Raw genomic sequence first — 24,615 nt, forward strand, 5'->3', positions numbered from 1 at the left:
GCTTGCACTGTATCGCTTTAGACGACAGAGATATGATCGTATTGCTGCTGAAATAGTTTATTTCAGTCTGGAAAGTTACTAACATAGTCCGTCTTTCGTAATAGTTTGGAAATAAGAGGTAAAAATCCTTATAAAATGTTTCATGCGTATCGAAGATAGTTTTCTATGGCTTGTGATGTTTCATGAAGATTTAACTTCGTAACAAGTTACTATAGCCAGTGTTCCGTGGAAAATGTAATCAAAATTTGTGTATGATCCACGTCGAGACATGGGTTCCAGAGTAAGGTAATTATTATCATTACTATCGATTTTAGACCCCTCCAGCTTCCTGACCTCACGTACGCATGCCAGTGCCAGTTGAGTGCCAGTCATTGACACAGTTTATCGAGTGGCCGATTCGCGTTGAGTTCTTTGTACAAAGTGAGTTTAAAATATAGGAATATTTCACTCCATCTTGCCAAATTACCTTTTAGTTTATGTAAAACATTGTTTTGATAATATTGTGGCTTGTTAATAGCAGTCATCATAACTCTGCTTTTCAAGGTGTGTATGTTCACTCCTAATATTGAGGGATCAATACCAAAGAAACACAATATCCTGCCAGTGCATAATGTTGGTTCACATGTGTAGATAACAATACCATGAAAAGGCTATAATTACCTATATAAACTTTACAATGGTCTTATCAGAATCAGTTATTATCTTATTTAATGATTTGACAGCAGAATATTTTGAACATAATGTAAAGTATATTCTAAAACCAGCTCTTGCCTGCAGTTTCATCCATGTCCTAAAAGAACTTCTTCCTGTACCCTAGAAAAAATATTCTCATGTATAAGCTCCGCCCCTAGGATGACCCACTAACCAAGCTACAGCCAAAATCAATCATGCAGGGATGACCTAGTTTTAAGTGCCATTGTGTTTGTGTTCAGTGTCATCATTTCATCATCACACTTAGTGATTGCTATGCTCAAGTAAGCTATGCTCATAGGCTGTCCTGGTATTTGGTGAGCAGATAACTCAACAACTGTTAATAGTATAATAATACTCAGTTTTGTTTTCCTGGCAATTGACTGTTTTTGGCTTGGTTGCACAGTCAGTGGGTTTTTTGCTAACCACCAGAGGAGTCCTGAGAGAACTTCTTAACATATCTACGAACCGGGATAAATATAGCTTCCAAACAGCAAAACATATTTTGCAAACAAACAAACAATGTATTAATATTTAAGGTTCTGTTAGAATTTCTTTTTGTTTTGTAATGGGTAGTTAAATAAGAATATAAGAGATAATAAATTCTCTAGTTATAAGACGTGGGTGGTTACATTACAGACGGATTCCTTAATATGCCATAAGAATCTTTATTTGCAGAGACTACTACTGGTATTTAGTTACAAATGAATAAATTAAGATGAGAAAGAAGATTTGTATCTAACTTGGAGATAGTTTATAAGCCACAAATAAGTTTACTTTCAAAAAAAAAAACAGCATCTACATAAATGGTTTAACATAACTTCCAAAACCACTATTGTATTACTAAAATGAGACAAATGTGTGTTGATTGTAAAACTTTGTGCATGGAAACAAAAATGTTGTAGGTGCAAATCTGTTAATGTGCTACCTCTCTGTAACAATAAGCTATCTTTTCTACATTTTGATATGACATTTTGCACAGGTGAACGATGTTTTTGGCCATGACAATTTATTGTATTTTTTAAATACATTTGTAACACATACCTATAGCAGGAATTTGTCTGACAGAGTTTGTTCACAGGTTTCATATAGCAATATCTGGAGAAATTATAAGCAGCCTATATCTGGCAGATATCATTAACTATCAGATAACCAATGGACAATTTTGTCAGTAACCAATGAAACTTGGCTAACTTCATTCCATCATTTTATTTTGCTTTCACATGAACCTTCTACGAAAATACAAACAATTCTATCAAAATCAGATCAGGGAATAGGTTTTCATATTTTTATAGTTTATTAAGTGGATATATTCTTACAAAAATATAACTTGTAGTTGGCTGCATCCTCAGGTGGTGCAGGTTTTCGGACTTTTTACTGTTCCATCAACTGATAAAGAAAACCATGATACATCTGCAAAATAAGCTCTGATTGCATAGACTGAAATAAAAAAAAAAACCTGTGAAGCATAGTTTTGTTTGTAACTTTACACATTACGTTCAGTAGTTAACTTGTAGGAGCATTTGCTATTATCATAATATCACAGATATAATTACAATAATTTAAGAACGAATTATTCTGATCTTGTAAATTAATGTAAATTGTAAATGGCTGTCAAGCTACAATCCTCTGAACTGCATCTAAATTAGCACATTTCACTAGCTTGCTTGTTGAACTGAAATTGATTTTATTTAACTTTATGGCACGCAAATCTTCCAGAGAAAGACTTTATATTTAATATTTTCTGAATTGTGACCAAGTATTACATGATACATTATCCCTACGTAATATGTCCAAGGCCGATTTCGGCCACGGCGGCTGTTCTCATATAAGGAGATCAGCTAGCCATGCAGGACATATTACAGTGCACAAGCATTTGCGCAGACATAAGTGCACTCATTATTCCTTCACTGTCATAACCTGATGGGACGTGTGAATCAACCACCAACTGCCGACTAAATTCTACTTTATGAAAGTTTATAAAACCCACAAAGCGGTTTTGGCCCGAACCGGGAATCGAATCCGCGACCTCAGTCATAGCAGTCGCGCTTGCAACCACTACCCCAACGAGGCAGTCGCTACATAGATTACTTACTAGATTAAGATGTACTTCATCGACGGCACGACGCTCATTTAAACTCATTCCACCATCAATTACTATCTCAGTTTAAAATGTATTGATTAGAATAGTTTAAATGTTGTTACTATATTATCTTTCAGAGACACCGTACGCTACATGTTTGAATTGTTTTGTGAAGTATCACCTGGTGATCATACGAGAGAACCATATGTACTGAAAAAATATCCAGAAACATATAAAAATGAAGAAGAGTTGAAGAACATTCCTAAATTTACATTTCCATGTCAGCTTGAAAAGTGAGTGTATTTGAACCAATCATTATTGTTAACACAGTCTAATTCAAATGTTTCTTGCGGTTTCACTCGTGGGGAGCTTCTTCCCGTACCCGGTTATAATATTGCCAATGTCTCCCATTTTCACCAGATCTGCATCAGGATTTGATAGAAACCCTGAGAAATCGAGAGTCACTCTTGAAAATTTTAGGCACGCATCGGGTGAAAACTTGATATTTGTGTGTATAGGACGAGTCTATATTATCGTGAAGGTTTGGATCCTTCTTGATGATGGAGACGACAGAAAATCAAGGGAACTCCGCAACGGTGTATAGCAGCTACCATGTATTTGGACTCATTTTTATTCGTATTGACAAGATCTTTACAGCGAAATATGTTATGACACCATATCAGACCTGACAATGAAGACAAAGTGCAGTTTAATGAACTCCTCAATTGTTGATAGTAGCTACCTTGAATTAGGGCATATTTTATTTATATTAGTGAGGACTTTCCACAATTATGGTTACGACTCCCACTGTGGGTATTAAAAATCTGAAAACGTGGCTTTTGTAGTTGGGGGCAAATTAAACTCTGTAAACACCAACTTCTAGAGCCATGTGAAAAGTTTCATGTTATCTCTTTCGAAACTTATAAAACCTGGCAATTAAGTTTTTTCTTATATCGGATAGATATATGAATAGTGTTTTAAAAACTAAATTTAAATTTTCTTCTTTGCTTTCAGTTCATTCGCACAACACTATTCATTTGTGCTGACTTCTGAGGACTCTAAATATACCTTTTGTTTCTGCCGATATGACCCCAAAACCAACACTGCACTAGTACTTCTATCACATTTGCCATGGCACGACATATTTTACAAGTAAGTAAGCATTTTAAAGAGACATGCTCTCTTACATATGTGGCTATCGCTGTGCTATTATTAATTGATAATAACGTGAACCAGTCGAAAGCATTGCAACTGTTATCTGAACTGAGCAAAACACAGGCATTAGCTGTGCGTTCTGCGAAAAAAATAAATTATTTGATGTAACATTTGTTATAGTTTCAGCAATCAACGCGAAGTCGAAATTATTTCCAATGTCTTTTTAAGTACACATTTTAGATGATTTAAAGTTTATCATTAAAAGTGTTAAGACGGTGACTTTTCCAATAATTAATTCTTAAATTTTCTAAGCAAATATGTATGAGTTATTTGAAATATAATGAAAAGCTTTGGTATTTTTTTTCTGCAAACCTTCAATATTTTGCATTTTTGATATAATATGTCATACCAATGTACGCTACAGCCAATAATAGATAAGCTTCCATTGTATGATCGTGTGCTGCGCACCGTGTAGCCAATGCCAATTGTTATAATAGAGATAAATTCGCTTAGCGGCCAAATTTTTTTTTTAAATAATCCAACAGTTAGTGCTACTTCATTAACCACTTCTAACTTTTGTACTCGAGTTATTAGTGCCAAAATATTACATTTTGCGATTTCTAATCTTCCCATATATAAACATGAATTGCTGTTCGTTAGTCTCACTAAAACTCAAACTAAAGTAACTTAAACAATGACAAAAGGGAGTTAGAAACGATAGCAATAACCGTAGGGATCGCATTGTGTCGCTGTTGCTTTTATGAAATATGTGTAAATAAATAATAATTAAACATACATTATCTTTCAGGCTACTGAATTGCATAGCAAATCTAATTAATAGCCCAGAACGAGGGGAATTGGCTTCATTCTTAGAAGCTTGTCACATACGCCCGCCTATGCCGGGACATACATTAAGAGTAACTTACAACGCGGGCCATAGTGTTTTCACTTGCCAGTGTCCGGACAGTAAACTCCCAAGTATTCCGGAAAATGTAAGTGAACGTTATGCTGGTTGAATATTTTATTAAACTTGTAACCACTATAATGCTAAGGAAATACGGAATGAAGTTATTGGAAATGGCAATTAGGTAGCTAGTGTATGTGAGTAACCGGAACCTTGCGTCATCTAAATCGGTTAAGAAACTTTTTAAAGCCGAAGACCAAAGCAAAGCTTGTGCAGTCCCTAATATTTCCTATAATTGACTATGGTGACGTGTGTTACTACGATCTCAATGCGGACTTGCTCAACAAACTTGATGGACTTTTCAACCATTGCATAAGATTTGGCTTCAACCTGCGGAAGTACGATCATGTTTTTGAGTACAGGATGCAATTGAAATGGATGCCCATTAGCCAGAGAAGATCCCTGCTTGCCTTGACGACCCTTTACTCGTTACTCAACTCTCCCACTCCACCTTCGTATCTAACTCCTCATTTTCAATACCGCTGCTCTGGTCATTCTAAAAATCTTCGTTCTTCTCACAACCTTTTCTTCTTCACTTTTCTTTTCATAGGCAGTCTGTCCTTTTGTGGAATGCGCTGCCCTTAGAAATCAGCAAGCAGTCATTTAAAAGTGCCGTACGGAAAATAAATAAATAAATGATATTCTATGGCGAATTGTAAAAAAATACCTAATCCATTCAGTGGTTTAACCACAGGAGTCATTTTTCGTTTTTATAATTTACAACAACATGTGTAAAGCAGAGATAAAGTTAGGAGTATCGAATGTTTTGATCAATTGACAGCTGTCAGTTTACAAGGGAGAATTTCAGTTGTTTGTAGTGACTGACTTTTATATGGTGTTCTAGTTTTCGCACATTTTTATTATATTTACTTTGTTAATTTTTTTTTACGTATTTTGCTTTTTTCTTTGTGTTAATCGACATTCAGTATATTAACGCATTTCATTTAATGTGATTGTGAACGACACACTCTATATATATTAGTATGTATATAGACATATGTATTTACAATATTATTTATTTTTTAAAATTATTTGTATGTTTATATGTGTAATATTATTATTTATGTACGTGTATTTAGTATCCAATTTTGTTATTCTTTAATAGTCTTATATTTAATGTGTCTTTTCGAGTAATTAATGCACCTACCATGTTATCGCCTCCCCCTAAGGTTTGTAATTGTAGGATTGCATAAAGTTAAATAAATAAATAAATTACTAATACTGAGATGGAAAATTAATAAGAATATAATATTTTATGTAGTCAAATTTTCAACTGGATAGTTCAGTAACGTGAATGAGCATTAACATAAAGGCAATTCAACTATGCATTGGCTTAATCCAAAGTAGTTAGTTCTAACATCTTTGCCTATTTCCCTTTTAGATAAAGACGACATTGTGAGAGGTTAAATTATTTAAGTTGCATGAAACAATGGTCTACCATTGTTTCTTTGTTGATAAAGGTGTGATATAATAATATGTTTGTAGTGTAATAACGGTAACTTTTTTCAGTGTAACTTAACGGAATACTTTAGCGCAATGGACACCAAATGCATGGCTGGGCTATGGGCGGCGTTGCTCCATGAGCGTAGAGTTGCTATAGTGGCTTCGAAGCCCTCTAGACTATCGGCGTGCGTGCAAGCTGCCAACGCTACACTCTTCCCCATGTCTTGGCAGCACATATTCATTCCCATTCTACCTAAACACCTCGTTGATTACTTACTGGCGCCAATGCCGTTTCTTATTGGAGTTCCTAGGAGTGTTATGGAGGTGAGAATTCTAAAAGAATATTTGATTATAATATTTTTTTTATTTTTGAGAAAATACTTATAACCTTATCAAGTGTAGTTTTATACCATTTTTTGTTTTTCATTCCAGAGCGTGAGGATGTCGGAGATTGGCGATGTGGTTATTTTAGATGTTGATGCAAATGAACTGAAAACACCATTCAATGACCTGGAAGGATTGCCCTCTGATCTGGTACGATTTAAAACATTAAATATAATTACAAGTTTTTTTAAATTAATAGTTTGTTTTCCAAAGTAACTATTTTCTTTGCCATACTGATAAAGCTGTCTCTGGTCGTGCTTATTTGTCACTGAAGCTTGATTAACCCTATGGAAAAATTATAAAATTTATCATTTGAGAAGTTTTATTTACGGTTCCGATGATATTTTCAGGTGTCGAACTTAAAGAAAGCTTTAAGTGATAAAAATGCTCTGGGTGATGCAGTATCTCGAGCATTTTTGCGCGCCCTAGTGTCTCTGATTGGCGGATATCGTGACGCTATTAAGTAAGATTTTGTTTTCCTAACAATTCAGGATTTATCAAATTCTAAAAAAAAAGCTAAGTATTCTGAATCGCTGTTAGCATTCTTCTTCTTTCTCCTGCCCTGTTCCCAAATTTTACTTGGGGTCGGCGCAATATGTCATTTTCTTCCATTTTCCCCTGTCACTCGTCATACTGACACTCACTCCCTTCCTATTAGCATTATAATAGACATTATAATAAGTTTACACATCTCTTACAGAATTGAAAATGGTCAGTTGATTACGTTTAATCCAGAAGCTTTTGTTCGAACTAGAAAAAATATGCAACCATTCCTCACAAAAATATTGCAGTCTCAAATATTTCGCCAGGTGAGATAATATTAAATCTTTTCTAGTTCTAGTTTATATTCCTTATAGACCCTAACATTTATTTTTGCGAATGCTGGTTAACCAGTAATTGGAAGCTTCTGTAACTCCAATTCAAATGAATAAGTATTGTTTATATGCCAATTTTTTGCAGTTCATTGATGAAAGATTGGATTTGCTCAACTCGGGGCGTGGTTTCAACGACGAATTTGAAGTGGAATGTAACCATTACGCTGATAAGCTAAATACGGGGAGCGGCCAGAAGCTGAAACAACAATACAGAGACTGGGCCAAGACAGTCAAGAAAGAAGGCGGGGCCTTCTTTAAAACAGTAAAAGATAAGGTAAATATAACTTGTTTGTAAACGTAGTGTATGCTTTCACTTCATGTTTGGGATGAATAGATTTTTTATCCCACATTTTTTGTCGGTTTTATGAACACGAGTTATTTATGTAAACATTCTATGTGTGTAGTGTTTTAAATTGTATCAGTACAAATATTAAGTGGTGTGTCATAACAATGCTGTATTGTATATAATCTAATAACATTTAAAACGCTGCACCCTAACATTAATCGTTTGATAGTGGTATACAGAGATATCGAGTATATAAACTATTATTCAATGAGTGTTTTTCACACAACACTGAATCTACATTCATACTGTAAAGTTCTGTTTTTTTAGCTGAAACTCGTGCTCTAAATAAGATAATGAAGTAAATACGTACATGCAATAAATATTTTATTGAGCTCACAAGTGCCACGAAAATTTATGCCAGAATGTATTTGGCCATTAATCGGAAGATATAAACTCGTAGTACTTTTCAAATATATCAAATATTAATAAAAAATATTAAGTTCATATTTGAGCCCAGAGCACAACACGTTCCTAGTTGACTACGGAACCCTAAAACAGATTGAAATTTATTAAATTCTGTAGCAAACATTCTAAGGATCATTATTTTGTTGGATTAACTCAACTGCGGATGGTTCTGGTTTGCTGTATATTAGTCATTGTGATAACTACTATTTTTATAACGAGAGCAGTACGATATGAATGTAGATAAAATGTTCGGTACTATTTTATGAGTGTAAATTCATGCCGTAGTTTTGTTGATAACTGCTCAATATGCTGGCTTATTGTCGCATTGTTGCCGTTGCCCTTTTTAATATACTGTACACTTTCCTGCCCACATAATCTTTTTTACTCGGACATTACGTATTAAAGAATATTCAAATATAGCTCCAATGCACGGTAGGGTTGCCACTGTGATATTTATTTTTTATTGGTAGTGGTTGAGGAAATTGACTCTTTAGAACACGTCTGATGGAACCTTGATATAATGATTGGTTGAAGAACATATCCTTTCTAAAATTATTAAAGAGAAAGTAAATTACACGGCCATATTGATTTATCAATGAGGCCATGGCTAGCTTCGTCTCACTAGTGGACCCCGCAGTAAAATAAAGACCGTCCACCGGGAATAAAATGTTGTTCTAGCTGCTAAAGTGAAAAGTTATGTGTGTCACACGAGAGCAAAGTTTTTGCGAACGTTTTTTTTTTATAAAAAGTTTTTCTATATCGAAAATATCTGCGAACTCGCACGAATGCACCGCAAGAACGTCTGATCTCATTCACATCGCGCATTCCTGCGATAAGGAGATGGACAAATTTTCATAGTAAAAAACCCAGAATCGACAGCAACGAAATGTGAACCAATGGGTTCATTATGGTAGACCTTTGATGGTGCCAAAAAGTCCAGCCTGAAATCCATGGAGTATAGGAGCTATATCATATTTTCACAAAAATAGGTTACCTATGTTGAATTTATTTACATTTAAAAGATTATTTACATCAAGGAACAACAACAAAGTATACTAACATTATACAAGCCAATAGTAATATCCCCATAGTTACAGAGTTTGCCTGGAGATTAAGAGGTCCTAACACTCCAGAAACGATTACTTATCTACCTGGAGAGGTTTCCCAGTTATGTGCAACCTATGTTACTGGCAAAGGTTAATAAAATAAACTATTATTAGGTGCATCGGTCCAGAAGTCAGTATTTTTTGTATTAAGTTTGATTTTTTACTTTTGGCTCTTTAGTGACAAGTAAGTAAAGTTGTCATTATCCGCATTAGTGGAAAGTTCTCGTCAATACGAATAATATAAGCCCAAACGCGAGGTAGTTTACATTTTTATCGATCTTCTTTCGTCTCCATCATCAAGTCAGTGTAACTCTTGTATAGTGCTAGATATACACCTAAGTGTCAAGTTTGTAACCTATGCACGTCTACAACTTTCGTAAGTTGCCCTCGATTTCTCAGGGTTTCCATTATCAGATCCTGGCTTGGTGTCTGTGGGAACATCTGGGAAGTATCAAACAAAAAAATAATTTTGCAAATCGCAAACTTCTAATGAACATCAAACAGTAAAGGCAAACTTTTTCGTGACCTTTTTCTTGGTCGGAAAACCGTCATAAAAACGGAACCCCATGGTTTTTGGATGATATGAAATAAATACTTTTTTGAATCCACACATTATACTGAATCCAATGATACATGCGAAGTTTCGGTCGACTCTGGGTGTTCTTTTGGCCATCTCCTTTGTCATACTTACCTTTTAAAAGACTTTCAGTCTGCTCTGAGACAGCTTTAGAGAAAGTTGCGCGCAGCCTGCGCCGCATTCTTTGTTTGTAAAATGTCGAAATATGATGTAGATTTTTTAATATCCTTAATTGAGGAATGCCCCTTTCTTTAGGAAATTTATCTTCTTCATTTCTCAACCAATAATACTTTTGTTTAAAATAGTTCCCATCAGAGTTCATAATCGTAATAAATGGATGAACCCAGAATCATCTTTTTCTTTTATTTCTATTTAACAATAAAAGCTGTGCAATCATATTTTGCGGTCCATCTTACGCTTCCTATAAACAAGTCCAATACGGCTGACTACACTTGAAGGTATGGTTGCCCCTACTAAACGGTTTGCCGCACAAAATCGAATCGCAGAAATTCGCAAGTTCCTGGTATGCGGCGTGGCATCGATATTGATGGGTTCTATGCGATCTCATAGCGATAAGTTTTGTGTAGGAGCCCTTATATCGTAGATAAAAATAAGAAGTATCGACAACGACATCATACTGATGGCCCAGCTTGTTCATAATATATTCCTGTGTTTGATCACAGTTATTTAAACAGATATAATGACAATAATCTTATTGTAGCCGCAGTTATTATAAAAATGCCGTTGAAGTTGAAATCAATGTTTTCTAACAATTAGTTATTTTTCTCTCGTTGATATTGAACTAATCCTGACATTCACCATTGTCCATGGACTTTTTATTTTATTTCAAACTAGCTGATCCCGCGAACTTTGTATCGTTCAAACCTTCCCTGGACCTTTACAAACATTTTAAAACCAAAATCATCTCAATCGGCCCAGCCGTTCACGAGTTTTAATCAGACTAACGAACAACGATTCATTTTTATTTATATAGATAGACATCTGGTAACCCTACAGGACCTTTATGTTAGATTTAAATGCATGCATGCTATAAGTACTGGAGATTTTCTTTTATGCTTTAAATGATGAATATTTGCAGGCGAACCCAGCTGTGCAATCGGCGGTCAAAACGGTGAGTCCTAGCGAGCTCTGTTGTCAATCAGAGTCAACCTTCTGTTGTGGCACTGTTATACATAACTTGGTGGAGAATACTTTACCGTACTTTACGTGACTAGTTGTTTTGTTTATCTTATTATGGTGATGGCAATACGGTGTGTTTGTGTAAGTATATTTCTAGTGCTGTATGCCTGGCTGCCTCTATACATATTTACTTTTACATATTTCATGTTAAGTACGTATCCTCTGTTTCTTTATAATAGAAAAGCTACAATATTATCCTATATTCATTATAGCATAACACATCGAGATATCAGTTATTCAATAATTTATAAATAATAAATCACTATACATTATTTATATCGCCTGTAAATAAGCTTTATAATATAGGATTAATATAGGCTAATGAAATAGGATTTATTTAATGATACCATAATACGCTTTATTGGTGCCTGCTAAGTATAAATCCAAAAAGATTTGTAAGTATTTGTGTATCTTACATTACAAGTATATGTATATATAAGTTACAACATACCTATTACTTTTCGTTCACTATATGATATATCTCTGATTGTTTTCATTTCTTCGCGTTACCCATACAACTCATTGCTAATAAAATTTTAAAAGTCATAAAAAATATTTTTGTTTTGTGTTTGTTGTAGCATACATGGTGCGTGGTTTAATAAATGAGAACAGTCAGGGAACACATACCGAAAAAAAGTATAATTTAGGTTATATCGTTCGTATTTGTATAGTTTTATATAATGTAGTGCACAAGTTGAAACATAAAGTATTATCTCCACGAAGTTATAAATATCAGATGCTGTCAAAATTGTAGTATTATTTATTCTGCACTGGGTCCCGATATCGACTGGCTATAGGACTGAACCGTATTTATTGCACGCAACTGCATATATGATGCTCCAACGCACGTGAAAATAAGATCTTACCTTGTGTATAATTGATAATGTTTTAGCACACATGCAAACATTGCGAGGCACTCCACATGATTTTCTATACATAATGTTTGTATCGCTTTTCATGATGTGGTGAATCATACCGTTCTATCTTTGAAGTTTGTCAATGTGTTCATCTGCGATAACGTCAAATAAGATAGCCATGCAAGGCTTCTCAAGCACGCAGGCATCGTACGCCTTAGTCTTACATATCCGAGTCGGATTGGACTAAATCAACAAGTTAACTGTTCAATTAATTTAATACGAATTTGGCAGGTCTTTGCCCTGCAGTGGGACACTAAAAAGGCAGATGATGATAATATAATTGAATATGTTTAAGTTATATTGCACATTAGCTGATCCCTAGAGAAAAACACAACTGTATTTTATTGCTTCTAAGACATTCTTTATACACATTTTCCTTTGTATTGAAAGCTAGTAATAGTCGATTGTCTTTCTTGTATGGCCTCCTACAGAGTGTCAGAGTCACCACAGTCAATCGGTTCATGAAACCACATGTCAGTCAGGCCTTTAGCTGACTACATCATCGACAAGTGATTTCTTATAGTTGATGTGCCCAAGGCACATATGATCGAGCATTTTTTTAAATAGTCAGTTCAAGGATATCCATGGCCACAACATATTTTTATACTGTATCGGTCATGCAATGGAGCTACTTCCTTTCGATATCTTCCCAATTTCCCTTATTAGAGATTTGTGCTGTAAACTCGCGACAAATGCTTTTAAGAACAATTTGTTTGTAGATTGCTTCGAGATGTTTGTTTGTGCCAATTTAAATAATATTATTTGTTAGCAGGTCACTTTAACGGTGAATTGAATTTGATATCAGTTACAAGTGATAAATGATGGAAGTTTTTCCACGGTTAGGATATTTTGATTGTTAATTTGTTTTTACCTGAGGGACATAAGGCCACCAACGACGTGTCATACATGATTATGTTACATTGACTTTTTTTTTGTTATCGATGAACACATCGATCGTAAAGACTCGACAAGTCAGATGCCGAGGTAGTTAAAAGTGACCAGTATTCATGATTTGTATTTTGTTCTATCAAGGTTCGCCAAGGAGGCAAGAACGTGAAATCAGCGGTAAAAGGTCTGAAGAATAAAATGCCTAGGACCGGCTCACGTCCATCGTCAATCAATACCACAGATGATAGCAGGTAACTACTTATTCTATGTTTAGCCAATTACATAACAGTAGGTAGATACGTTATCGTAAAAAATATTATCACAATGTTTTATTCAGTTGCATTATTCAAATCGTGACATTTATCACTGCCCAAAAATAATGAGAAGAGAATCGTTGCTTATGTATTTGTATTACCTTGGTTCATAGTTTTTTTTCTTTCCTTAATTATGTATAGAAATATTAGGTAACAGGAAACGCACAGTTAAAAACTTCCCGGTTAAGTTTTTTTTTTTACCAAACGTACTTTAAGATCGGTTTCAATGTATCTATCACAGTCATCTGGTTGGGTCTGCAGTTAATTGAACAACTAACGCGTTCATTGAATGACAGCCATCAAAATTTCCACTAAGTTGTATCAAAATCCATCCAGTAGTTTTTGCGTGAAAGAGTAACAAACGTACACACACACACATAAATCCTCACAAACTTTCTTTGTTTGTACCCTAAATGCTCGGAAACAATACCGATTTAAAAAGCAAGTGAGTAGCGTGGGCCATATTTATCCGTATAAATACAAACGAACTGGTTCTTTATTACGAGTTTCTTCCATTATATTATCTATACAAGATTCCCGGTATTCATTCTCTTTTGCCATTTCATTAGTTATTTCCTAATATAATGAGAAAGCAACCGAAGATATTTTATTGCACAACAACAATAATGTGAGTGGTCGATAGGCGTGGTTAATACAGACTCTTGCAGCTTTGACACTGTTATGGAGCGGGTGCCTTAAACGTACGGGGGTCCTTAAGCATCAGCTCACAGCCCTTTGACCTGTTGCTATTTGTTTTGAGAGGATTCATGTTCATGCTTCGAATATAAGATATATGATCTGATGAATCTAAAATAGTCGGCGATTATGCAATAATTCATGAATTAATCGCAATATTTCGAAAGATGAATACTACTAAGCACAAGGATTTAGTGGGTTTTAAAGAGCGTGCGTATAACGTATCTACCTACTTCATTTGTAAATCGAAGTCTGATTTAACAAAATGAATTATATATAAATCCAGGACACGTGGAATATCGGCGTCGCTGGCTGATATATGGAAAGGTTTTAAACAAGCCGCCTTAGCGACACACATTCATACAGACATTCTCTCTGGAGGATGGCGCGGCGGATATACCAGTAGGCTCCTCTACCAGGAGCACAAGCTGTTTGCCTCGAACGCAGTTCGTCATTCGTATATTATGGAAACGTTTTATTAAGCATGCTTAACACGCATTGGATCTCAGGCAGTTACGCTGCCTACAACTGGCCGCATTTAAAAAAAGGGTATTTGACTATTCCAAAATTATTTACTGCTCAAAGTGAAACGATTCGTGTGTATAACATATGCGTTGAAATATTGAGTCATGGTAAACACAATTTTTCACACAGACTCAATTGGAAAACCATCTGGAAAATTACATAAATAGTCAAGTATCTTATTCTTCGCGTACAGGCACGGATGTAATATTAAAAAAAAAATGTTGGTCATCATATTCGCAGGGGAAGACATTCCGTATGGACGAATATGATGACAAATGGGTATTTAATGGCATTTTTAGCCATTTCGTATATTAATTCCTTTTTGTAACTACGATATGTGGCCAGTTGTTTTCAATTTACGTCAAATTTGCACATTAATGTACTTATTGCATGAATGGATACGAATTTTCATGTCCTATTTTTTATTAATTACATAAATCGAAATTAGTGGCGTTCCTACCGATAGCATAACAACAGGTGAAGGAGCCTTTTTGGCTCGCTGATATAGCTGTGATTCTATTACTCGTTTGGGAAGTGCTTAACTCGCATTTGAACTTGGACGGGTATACTTTTAGTCCTTATTGTATAAAAGGACTAAAACGGTCAAGTCGGAGCGGCGTGAAATGCGTACAGTATTGAAAACTAGGAAACCGCCTCGTACTGCTGGCTTTCTTCACTTTCCTGTAGCTGACTTTAGGTACTTTGCGTTTGAACTAAGAACTGCATTCTACTTTCTGAATTTGATTTATTTAGGTACAATTTTTATTTGCGGTGGTTTTTGACTATTCGAATATACTTAACAAATGATATTGTTGTTAGACTATCACATTAAGGCACAGCCACTGAATTCGAAGTTTCAATGCAATGTCCGGAGGCTACAGTATACGGGTTGGAATAGTAAAGTATCAAAGACAATGATGACCTTACAGTGTTGAACGAGATGCTGTGTGGTTCGAGATTCCAAGCTTTGGTAAGTGTGCTAATAAGTCAGGCGTCCTTGGATACTTATCCAGTAAGTTGAACACAAGCAATGATATTAGTTGCTAGCGCTACAAGCTTGCCATCTTATGAGTAGAAACTTGTAAATTTAACGGTAAGTGAAACGAACCGACATGATAGCGCCGCGCGGTGCGCAATGTCTGAGGTGATAATGCTGACACATAGGCGGTCTGAAACATATCTGTGCTCCAAGTAAGTGTTTCCACTTAAACTTATTGTTGTTTTATAGTCATTTTGTTCAGCTACGATATGTGTATAAATGTTAAATGTATTGCTGTTAGAGCTTATGTGTTGTGAGTAGTTTAAAGTTTAGAATTATTTATATACTACTCGAATCCATTGTCCATACATAGCCGTGTATGTAGTATGCATGGAAAATGCGTCCTCCCCGCTTCATCGCAGGCGTCGCGGAGGAGCAGCATGAAGCAGTCCTGTGTGTGTTTTGGTGCTATGGTAGCCGTATTTGCTCGTTTCAGGCAAATCGCCTGTATTTGAACTTCTAAATATGCTATTACTTGGGTACATAATTCTCTTCATGTTTAAATGGTTGTTGAATATATAAAATAATAATTTAAAGTGTATGATGTTTTTATTGGAGTTACCCCTTCTTATCCTGTACGTTTAATAATTTTCTTTTAGGGTTTAATATCATAACGTGACGGACAGCGCCGGTGACAAACTGCGTTTGGGACGAAATTTATATCTGAGAAACAAGCGTTACGTTGCTACTGGCTGTGGCAAATATTTTTTATGATAACGGATAAAGTGCAGTTTAACTACAAAAATGATCAAGAGTGCTTTAGTACACCGAATGCCCTTACCACCAGTTTGACTCACGTGATGATACACAAATTCAGCTAATTACCTACATTGTTCCAAGTAACACTCTTGATTCTCCTAACTTTTATTTTATGTATTGTAATATGTATGTCGCTATGTACTGGTTTGGAATAGAATGTTGTCTGCAATCACATTATTGTAATGTGCAGGTTCTCATGCGGGTCAGCGACCCCAGTATCGTCGGATTCGTCGGATTCTTCGCCGACGAACAACCCTTCGACGGAAAGGGCGACGGCGACGCGGCCGACGCCGAGCCGGCTGTCTGTGGGCAGGCCCCAGCCGCCCCGTGAGCCTCCTCCTGCGCTCCCTCTCGACCTGCTCACCGAAATGGAGTACCTGTTCGACACCAAGAAAGCACAACGTCGCGACAGCTTCCCCAACAGCTCGCGCAACTCAGACATTAGTCTTGCGGACAAAGCAGTAAGTCATTTTCAACTATGCACTTTAAATCGACGAGTGTAGATGTTGTCCTTGTAGCTTCTTGTTAGATGCTTGTCTTTGTCAGTACCTCATAATGTTAGCATGAAATCACGACTTTCGATACACCTCTTATTATAAATATATTAATTGAAAAAGGGAGAGACTATCTACATCGCGCATTTAATTTCGGTTTCGAATTTTATACAAAATATTAGACTATTTTATAAGTATTATTCATGTTGTCGGTACGAGCTACATGTCTTATTATGCTCAATTCAATGCAATTTAACACCTATTAATTTCGAAATATCCAAAGTGAAAACGACGCTACCGTCGTTGTTGTACATAGACTTTCAATTGTGGGGTCGTATCGGAAAAGTGATAACATATTCATCCATAATTATAGACATTGGTACCTTTTTGAAAATATAACTTTTGCATATTATCAATTAGATTCAAATGTGGACACTTTCGCATGTAAGGATTTACATGTGTGGTCTATACTTTACTTTGAAAAAGGTATCTTCCGATCGTTTATTTCGTTAGATTTGAAATGTTTAAGCTTACTGAAATACATAATTAGGCTTTCTTACACCTATACTACGCTTTCTTTTTGTACTGTACTGTCCACATTATTGTGTTTAGTACCATGTGAATGCGAAACCAGCATGAACGCTCCTAGGAGCACCGTGGCACATCATTCAATTTTATTTTGCAGAAAACACTGTCACCATGTCTCCCACCCCGGTTACCGGAACGTCCCCAACTCCCAGTCCGTTACCCAATAATTTCCACGAAGAAACTAATTGATTTGTCTGACGCGCCAATGCCGCCGCCGCGTGCGACGCCCAGCGCGACGCAACAAAATCATCACTTTGTCAGTAACATCACAAAAAACGATGTGATATCTACGTCAGACTTTCACACCAGCACGATACGCTTCACGGAAGGCAAAGATAAGGCAAAATTAAAGTTGACCCTGTCATCGAATCAAAGAAAGGGGTTACAGGCCAGCGCTCAATCGCCGTGTAACGGCACGGCGCCAAAACTGCCGGCAACCTCTGTAGGTAGAGCGAGCAATGAGGGCGCAAGGCCCAGGCTCGCCATGGGCCAACACGCCGACCTACCTTTCTACAAGGGGAAAATTCAAGAGGTAATTCTGATATGCACATTTGTAATCATATCGATTTTATACCTTGCTGTAAAGCAGAAACTGATAGAATTCATGCCTTGAACTGCAAGAGTGACATAGATTTGCACTAACAAATGAATGTTGATTATTCATCTTATGATAATTATTTACTGAAACATTCAAATGAATATTATAAAATGAAATAAAATATGTTAATATTATATTCTAACATACGGATGGGGCCTTAATTCCTATAATATACATAATTTTTCTATAAACTTATATGCTTTAAGTAACGAGCACGGGAAAGGTGCAACAGATAACATTGTTTGAGTGTATTAGTTATTCCTTGGAAACTTAATGCTGTGCATGATTTTTCACCGTGGAGAAAAACATTCAATAATGTGCAAATTATACTCACGGGACCCATATCTGCAAGTTTCTACAAATTAAGATAGTCAAAAGTGATCCTATTGAATTTATGTGCTTTCTGTAGCGATTTATTCAGGTCAGTCATAAATTACTGATTTTGACTACATATCGATACGCTATAAAAAATAAAACAATGTGTGCATAATATTCTCAAATCCCTGATTGTTTGTCCCATTACATATTATTTCAGAAATCGGATATTTTTGCCTTGCTTTGTACTCCATAATGCATTGAATCAAATTAGTTTTGATTAGATACATTTTGTTATGTTATGCCTATGTAGAATCATGCCTTCTAGTTCTATTGAAATAATAAAATATTTTTTATATACCTGTATAGCTTTACTGTAAGTTACAGGAGTTTATTCATAATTATTTTTATGGGAGTACGATTATGTTTTGCGCCTAAGGCTGCACTCAAATTATTTTGCTAATGACTATATTTAATGACTATTATTAACAGTCTATTTAAGAGCCTTATACACGTGGCCTACGCATGTACTCATTTGATTTGCATAATGCTTATTGATATTTTGACTATAGTGGAATTATAAATAATAAGTATAAAAATGAATGATCTCATGTTGTGATGTTAAATCAATTTATTTAATGTTAGTGTAACAAATGCTGAAAAGTTTAGATAGGGTGATTTACATGGTGATGATACAACTACTTAATATTTTTATTGCATACATGTAAAACCGCTATAGACTAGTCTGTCTATTGTGATTTATTATTGTTATACGTGCCTGATTCGGCAAATGTAATAGGTAATAATGAATGGTAATCGTAACGCTGGCAAAGCGCAGCACAGCTTTAAAAAGAATCTCAACATTTTGTCGCTTTCATATTAGAATAATAAGGTCAGATTAGACAATAATATTTGCGTATAATAGAACGAGTATAATAATTGTGAATGTATGAGACCTTGCTTACATTCTCACGGTTCATGATAGTTCAAAATATATACTGATTCGCCTGTTTCAATATTTTAAAAGCCTGGACACGATCATCTTGATTTCATGATGTCTGCAGTAGGTGGATACAGTCAGGGAGAAAATGATTTTGTTCATTTTCTTACTAATCTCACATTTGATAGCAGGTACTTGAAAGGTATAGTTTGATAGACCGTCATTTATTTACGGCCGTTCTCAGTATCATATCTATGTATAGATTTGATAGAATTTTTACATGAGCCCCATGCAAGTAACGTTAAGTTCCTATTTCTAGTGAGCTAACAGATTTAATATTGGGAACAGCTCAAAATATAAAAGATAGCGAAGAAGCCATGGAAAAGGTAGGTCAGGCGTTTTTTTTTCTGTAGGTCAAAGTAACGATAGGCGTGATCAGTTACCAGAACTAACGAGGCTTTCGGGTTCCTTGTCAAGTCAAAACCATCAGCTAAATCTATCAAAGATTAGTCTTGTTTGATTGGTGATTTTGAAAATAATCAGGACTGGTTCCTTAGAAGGCATGTAAACGGAGCAAGTAACGTACCTCGTCCACCGAACACCCGCATTTTTGCGCGATACTTTCTTAGGAAGTATTGCATTATGACATGTCCGCTAGCCATTTTTTTATCCATGGAACGGTCATAAATGTTTAACTAGTAACAGTTTTTGAGTTATTATTCATAAAATATATTTTTATTTTATTGGGAAGCACGTAGGTGCAAGCACTGACTGTATCCTGCAACAAAAAATATGATAGGCTTTACGAATCGAGGTAAAAATAGTAAATGGTGGTTTAGCAGGTGGTGAGGAATCCGTTTAAATATGTAGGTACGAATTATTTGTCGTGACTCATTCAACTATGATGACTCGCAACGAACTCCGCAATAGCAAGATACCTCTCTACAGTCAGCTGCGATATTGGTGTGCAATCTAGTAGCGAGTATTGCTCGTTGCTCCGCTTTGCTAGTGCTGCGTTAAAATTTAAACCAAGACAGGGGAATAACACCCGATTGTCTCTTAAAAACGTAATTACATTCAACATGCATTTCACCCTAACAGAGATGGATAATATTCAGAGACTGGCATATAATATACCTAATGTTAATATGAAGTCAAAGCAATACAGCTAGTGGGAAATACTTCAAATGATCGTTTCTGTATATTGTACTTATCACAGTATATATAAATTGACACGAGCACTTGTATATAATACACTGTTTGTTTGTCGTCCTTTACTAAGATCAAGCTTACATAAAACTTGCAAATGCATGTTACAAAATATAACTAAGTATTCATACAATATTGGATTTTTATTTAATAGTAGTAGTTCACAATGGTTTCTTTACACAGCTTTATTAGAGTAAAAATATCCGTCGAGCGCAATACATGTGTACTAAAGTGATTTAGTCACATAACGTAAGTAAAATGGAATCATATAAGTACGTAGTTTGATTTACGCTGGGAATAATAACTCTAGGTTTAAGTATTTTCGCTCAGTTTTCAGTAAATATATTTTATATACATAATTGTTTCCTCATACGAAATCAAAAATGATTTGCTTTTTATTTTTGTTCGTACTACCGTGTACCTATATGTAGTAAAATATACAAAACAATACTGTTAAGGTACATGTGTTATGAACCTGTTAAAAGATACATTTATTTTGGAGTTCGAATTTATTAAAGAAATAATAATGGGGGCTTTGAGTCATTTATATTCTATTCTTTTTTAAAGCATATATTAATATTCCAACAAGTATAATTTTAATTGCCCGCATACACGATTGCCCTTTCAGATTCTATGCATATACCTAGCTAAATAAAATTTTGCACAAAAAATGCATGAAATAAAATGTTTTTGTAGTCATACGTTAAATGTGTTGTCGATACTGCCTGCATGTAACCAGTACTTTGACATTGTTAGCCGATGCCCTTAGCGGTGTGAACACATGCATTCGAACAATATAATAGCCTGCTACTAATGTTTGTGAGTCTTTAATAGCCCAGTCAAATAAGCATGTAATGGCGGGAAGCTTGCTTATACGACGTTTAAGGCATATTGTGTCCACTATTATTAGTCCACTTTATTTTGTTACTTTCTAATAATATTAATCCTTGTTTATTCATTTACGTTACACAAGCTATGATGAGATAACCAATCTTTCTGTTTATACATCAAGAAGTTCCGGAAAATAATTACAGATACGATTGCCTTATTTTTCTGGGCTATTTAAAAGAAAAACATTTTGAATACCTAACTATTACCGATAGTTTTCTGGATTCGATTTAACTAACTGATGGCGCAAAACTGCCTACCAGGGAAGTGTCTCGTTTTGTGCTTGTTTAACTCACATATTTCTTTTTCAGTCGTGTGGCTCTGATTCTGATCTCATTAAACTGGACGATTCGCCGACAAACCTAGAAGATTTCGATCCACTCAAGTGTCGTGATAAAAATCAGAAAGTCGAACAAATAAAGTCTACAGATAGTGCTCTCTTACATGAATATGGACTAGATTTTAGCCAATTTGGTTTATTAGACTACTCCGCCGGTTCGAGCGCGCGACAGGACTCTACCGCCAACGTTCCCAAAGGCTGGACAACTTTCAATTAGATAATAGATTCATGTCGTTCACATACTCTTTGTCAAATGGATGTACCTATATTTGTGTCAATGAAGTAAAGATAACAATGTAATACGCTGAATTAATGAATAATATATATTTTTTATTTATTACGTTTGATATAAGTTATGAAATTGTACATATCATGTTTGTAAATTATTTTAAGATTTTTTATGAGTTATATTTGTATATTTGTTGTAAATCAAATATCGTAAGTTCCCCTTGTATAATAATTGTTAACAAAAGTTTTATTTATAAATAGACATCAATTTAATTGTTTCTCCAAGCGCGACCCAAGTGCTTCTGCTCTTCAGAATGTTAAATCTATTTACTTATGTTATGAATTTTGTTGTTCCTAATTATTTACTTCTCAGAATTTAACAATTTATTTATTTTATGGTTTTTAACTCGAAATCAAATTCAATTAATAGTTATTGGATACATTTTAGGAACTAATACCTTGATACAAAATTTGTAATGAAAGTCAAGAAATATTTTATATTGTAAGTTTTATAAAACGAATCATGGCGTCAAATATACATGGTGGAAGATCTCACCTGAAATACTCAGCGGAAAAAGGAACAATTATATTCCACATACATACGTAGCCTGTAAATATACTTTTGTATTTGTGTGTAGTATCGGAATCTCACTAATACATGTTATAGAACAGAAAACCTTTTTAGCAGTAAAGTATTACTACTTATATGCAACGTTACGAAAATACATTTAGATAAATAAGGATTTAATGAAACATATAGTAAGTATCTGTTGATTCATTATGTACGAAAGGTTCTGTTCGGGTAAAAGCATCTGTTTCTATAGCAAAGTCTACGGTGGCACTGTCCTAACTTTTCCATTTTGTATATTTACGCCATTGATTTGAATTCAGTAAAATTATGTAAAAATAAAGTACAATTAGCTGTTTATAAGATATCGAAGTTATTTTGTCTAAATCTATATTTGTTTATAGATATTTATAAAATAATTTCATAAGGTGCTTTGTAAAAATAAGTTTTTTTTCTTGGGCTGCAGTCATACGGAGGCCGAACTGGCGAACTAGTTTTCAACAGATGGATCTACCTACCTAATATTTAATAATATGTATTGTCACCGGATTGATATCGCTCCGGACTCGACATCGGGATATTCATCAATATAATAATTATAATTCCATTGATATTATTATATTCTTAGCATGAATGATATAGGATTTTTAGAAATAGTCAATTCTCAATTGTCATTTCAGTGTCTAATTTATCGTAATTATGAAATCATAAATTGAAAGCCCACTCAGACAGTAAAATATCTACATTGTATTATGAGACTGAGCTTTTTGTGTCAACGTACGTAGGTAGATAGATAAACGTTAATATTGGAATGTATGTTTATGTACTGCCAGGCTCTAATTACCACTAAATGTTATAATCTGTACCAACCGAGGCTGCCACGGCCAAGTGGTAGGCACGCAGAGCAAGAATTAAATCATTTTTATAGGTATATACCTACCTCCTTCTCAAAATAGTGGAATCAGGCTTTATAAAAACCAGCATCGTGGGAGATAGGGGCACTCCAAGCCTCAATTTGGAACTACCATCAATTTGGAATAATGGGTCTGGCTACAGATAAGCTACGTATCTGTGTTTAGCCGTTATCATAAAGATAGCAGCGTTAATGACACTTATTGTAGTTGCATAATTGTGATTCGGAAAAGTATTTCCACTTACCAATAAAATAATAAATAAACGAAAATATTATAATATTTATGACTATTATTTTAGTAGTTAAGAACATTTACCTCTAAACTTTGCAGACAGGCGAATCAAATTCAAATGTAAAAAGGTACCTGCTTGCCATATTATGGTCGTACAATTGCCTACATAAATATTTTGAACTATTTGATGGTCTTGTAGGTTGCATCAAGACACAATATGAAGTTAACATTTTGTTTTGGTATTTGCAGATATCTTTTCATGTGAACTTTTCATTTAACGGCCAGTTTTTTCATCAAAAGTTAAAGTTAAAGTAATGTCTAAAGTTAAAGTAACGGTCAAATTTGTTTTTTCAAGGCTAAAGTGACAGCAAAATTCATAGAAAAATTGAATTTAACCGTTACTTTAACTTTAGTCATTACTTTGACTTTTACTTTGGCTTTAACTTTTGATGAAGAAACTGGCTGTAAGTGAGATAAACTTTATTAATGTTAGCTGTCAGTTTTTTTTAATTGACACGAAACCATAAGTATCTTTTCTTAATCTGTAAAACTATTTACCCTTAATGATCTAGTGTTCGTTGCGATCGTAAGTACTTAGGTATCTCTAGCTTTCTGCGTTAACTTAGACATATCTATACTAATATTATAAAGAGGAAAACTTTGTTTGTTTGGTTGCAATGGATAAACTCGAAAACTACTGGACCGATTTTAAATATTCTTTCACCATTAGAAAGCTATATTATCTGTGAGTAACATAGGCTATATTTTATCCCGGTGCGGGCAGTAGCTCCCACGGGACGCGGGTGAAACCGCGGGAAAACGGCTATTATAGATACGGAAAAGATAACTCTGTCTGTCCGGTTTGTATATCCCTATATATCGGAAATGCTTCAATAGGTACGAGAGCAACGGGGACGGCTTGTCAAGCGTGCCACT

At 34.9% G+C, this 24,615-nt stretch overlaps 1 protein-coding gene across 4 annotated transcripts; it reads left to right on the plus strand.

Moving 5' to 3' along the window:
* Positions 1–23,727, plus strand: LOC124644920 (DENN domain-containing protein 1A). Of its 4 annotated transcripts, none has more exons than XM_047184595.1 (14): positions 2–285; positions 2,911–3,066; positions 3,788–3,925; positions 4,737–4,920; positions 6,402–6,659; positions 6,768–6,869; positions 7,070–7,182; positions 7,420–7,528; positions 7,680–7,868; positions 11,128–11,160; positions 13,178–13,284; positions 16,557–16,827; positions 17,546–17,980; positions 21,710–23,727. In XM_047184595.1, exons 1-14 carry the CDS (start codon positions 269–271, stop codon positions 21,953–21,955), a joined length of 2,358 nt encoding a protein of 785 aa, XP_047040551.1. In that variant the 5' UTR covers positions 2–268; the 3' UTR covers positions 21,956–23,727. The 4 variants fall into 4 exon arrangements, with proteins under 4 accessions (XP_047040555.1, XP_047040551.1, XP_047040552.1 ...); XM_047184597.1 differs by lacking the exon at positions 2–285 and adding an exon at positions 350–420; XM_047184599.1 differs by lacking the exon at positions 17,546–17,980 and having other exon boundaries at positions 1–285.
* The last annotated feature ends 888 nt before the right edge of the window (positions 23,728–24,615 follow it).

The sequence above is a fragment of the Helicoverpa zea genome, chromosome 31 (assembly GCF_022581195.2).
Source record: "Helicoverpa zea isolate HzStark_Cry1AcR chromosome 31, ilHelZeax1.1, whole genome shotgun sequence".
In the NCBI taxonomy this organism is placed as follows: Eukaryota; Metazoa; Arthropoda; class Insecta; order Lepidoptera; family Noctuidae; genus Helicoverpa; species Helicoverpa zea.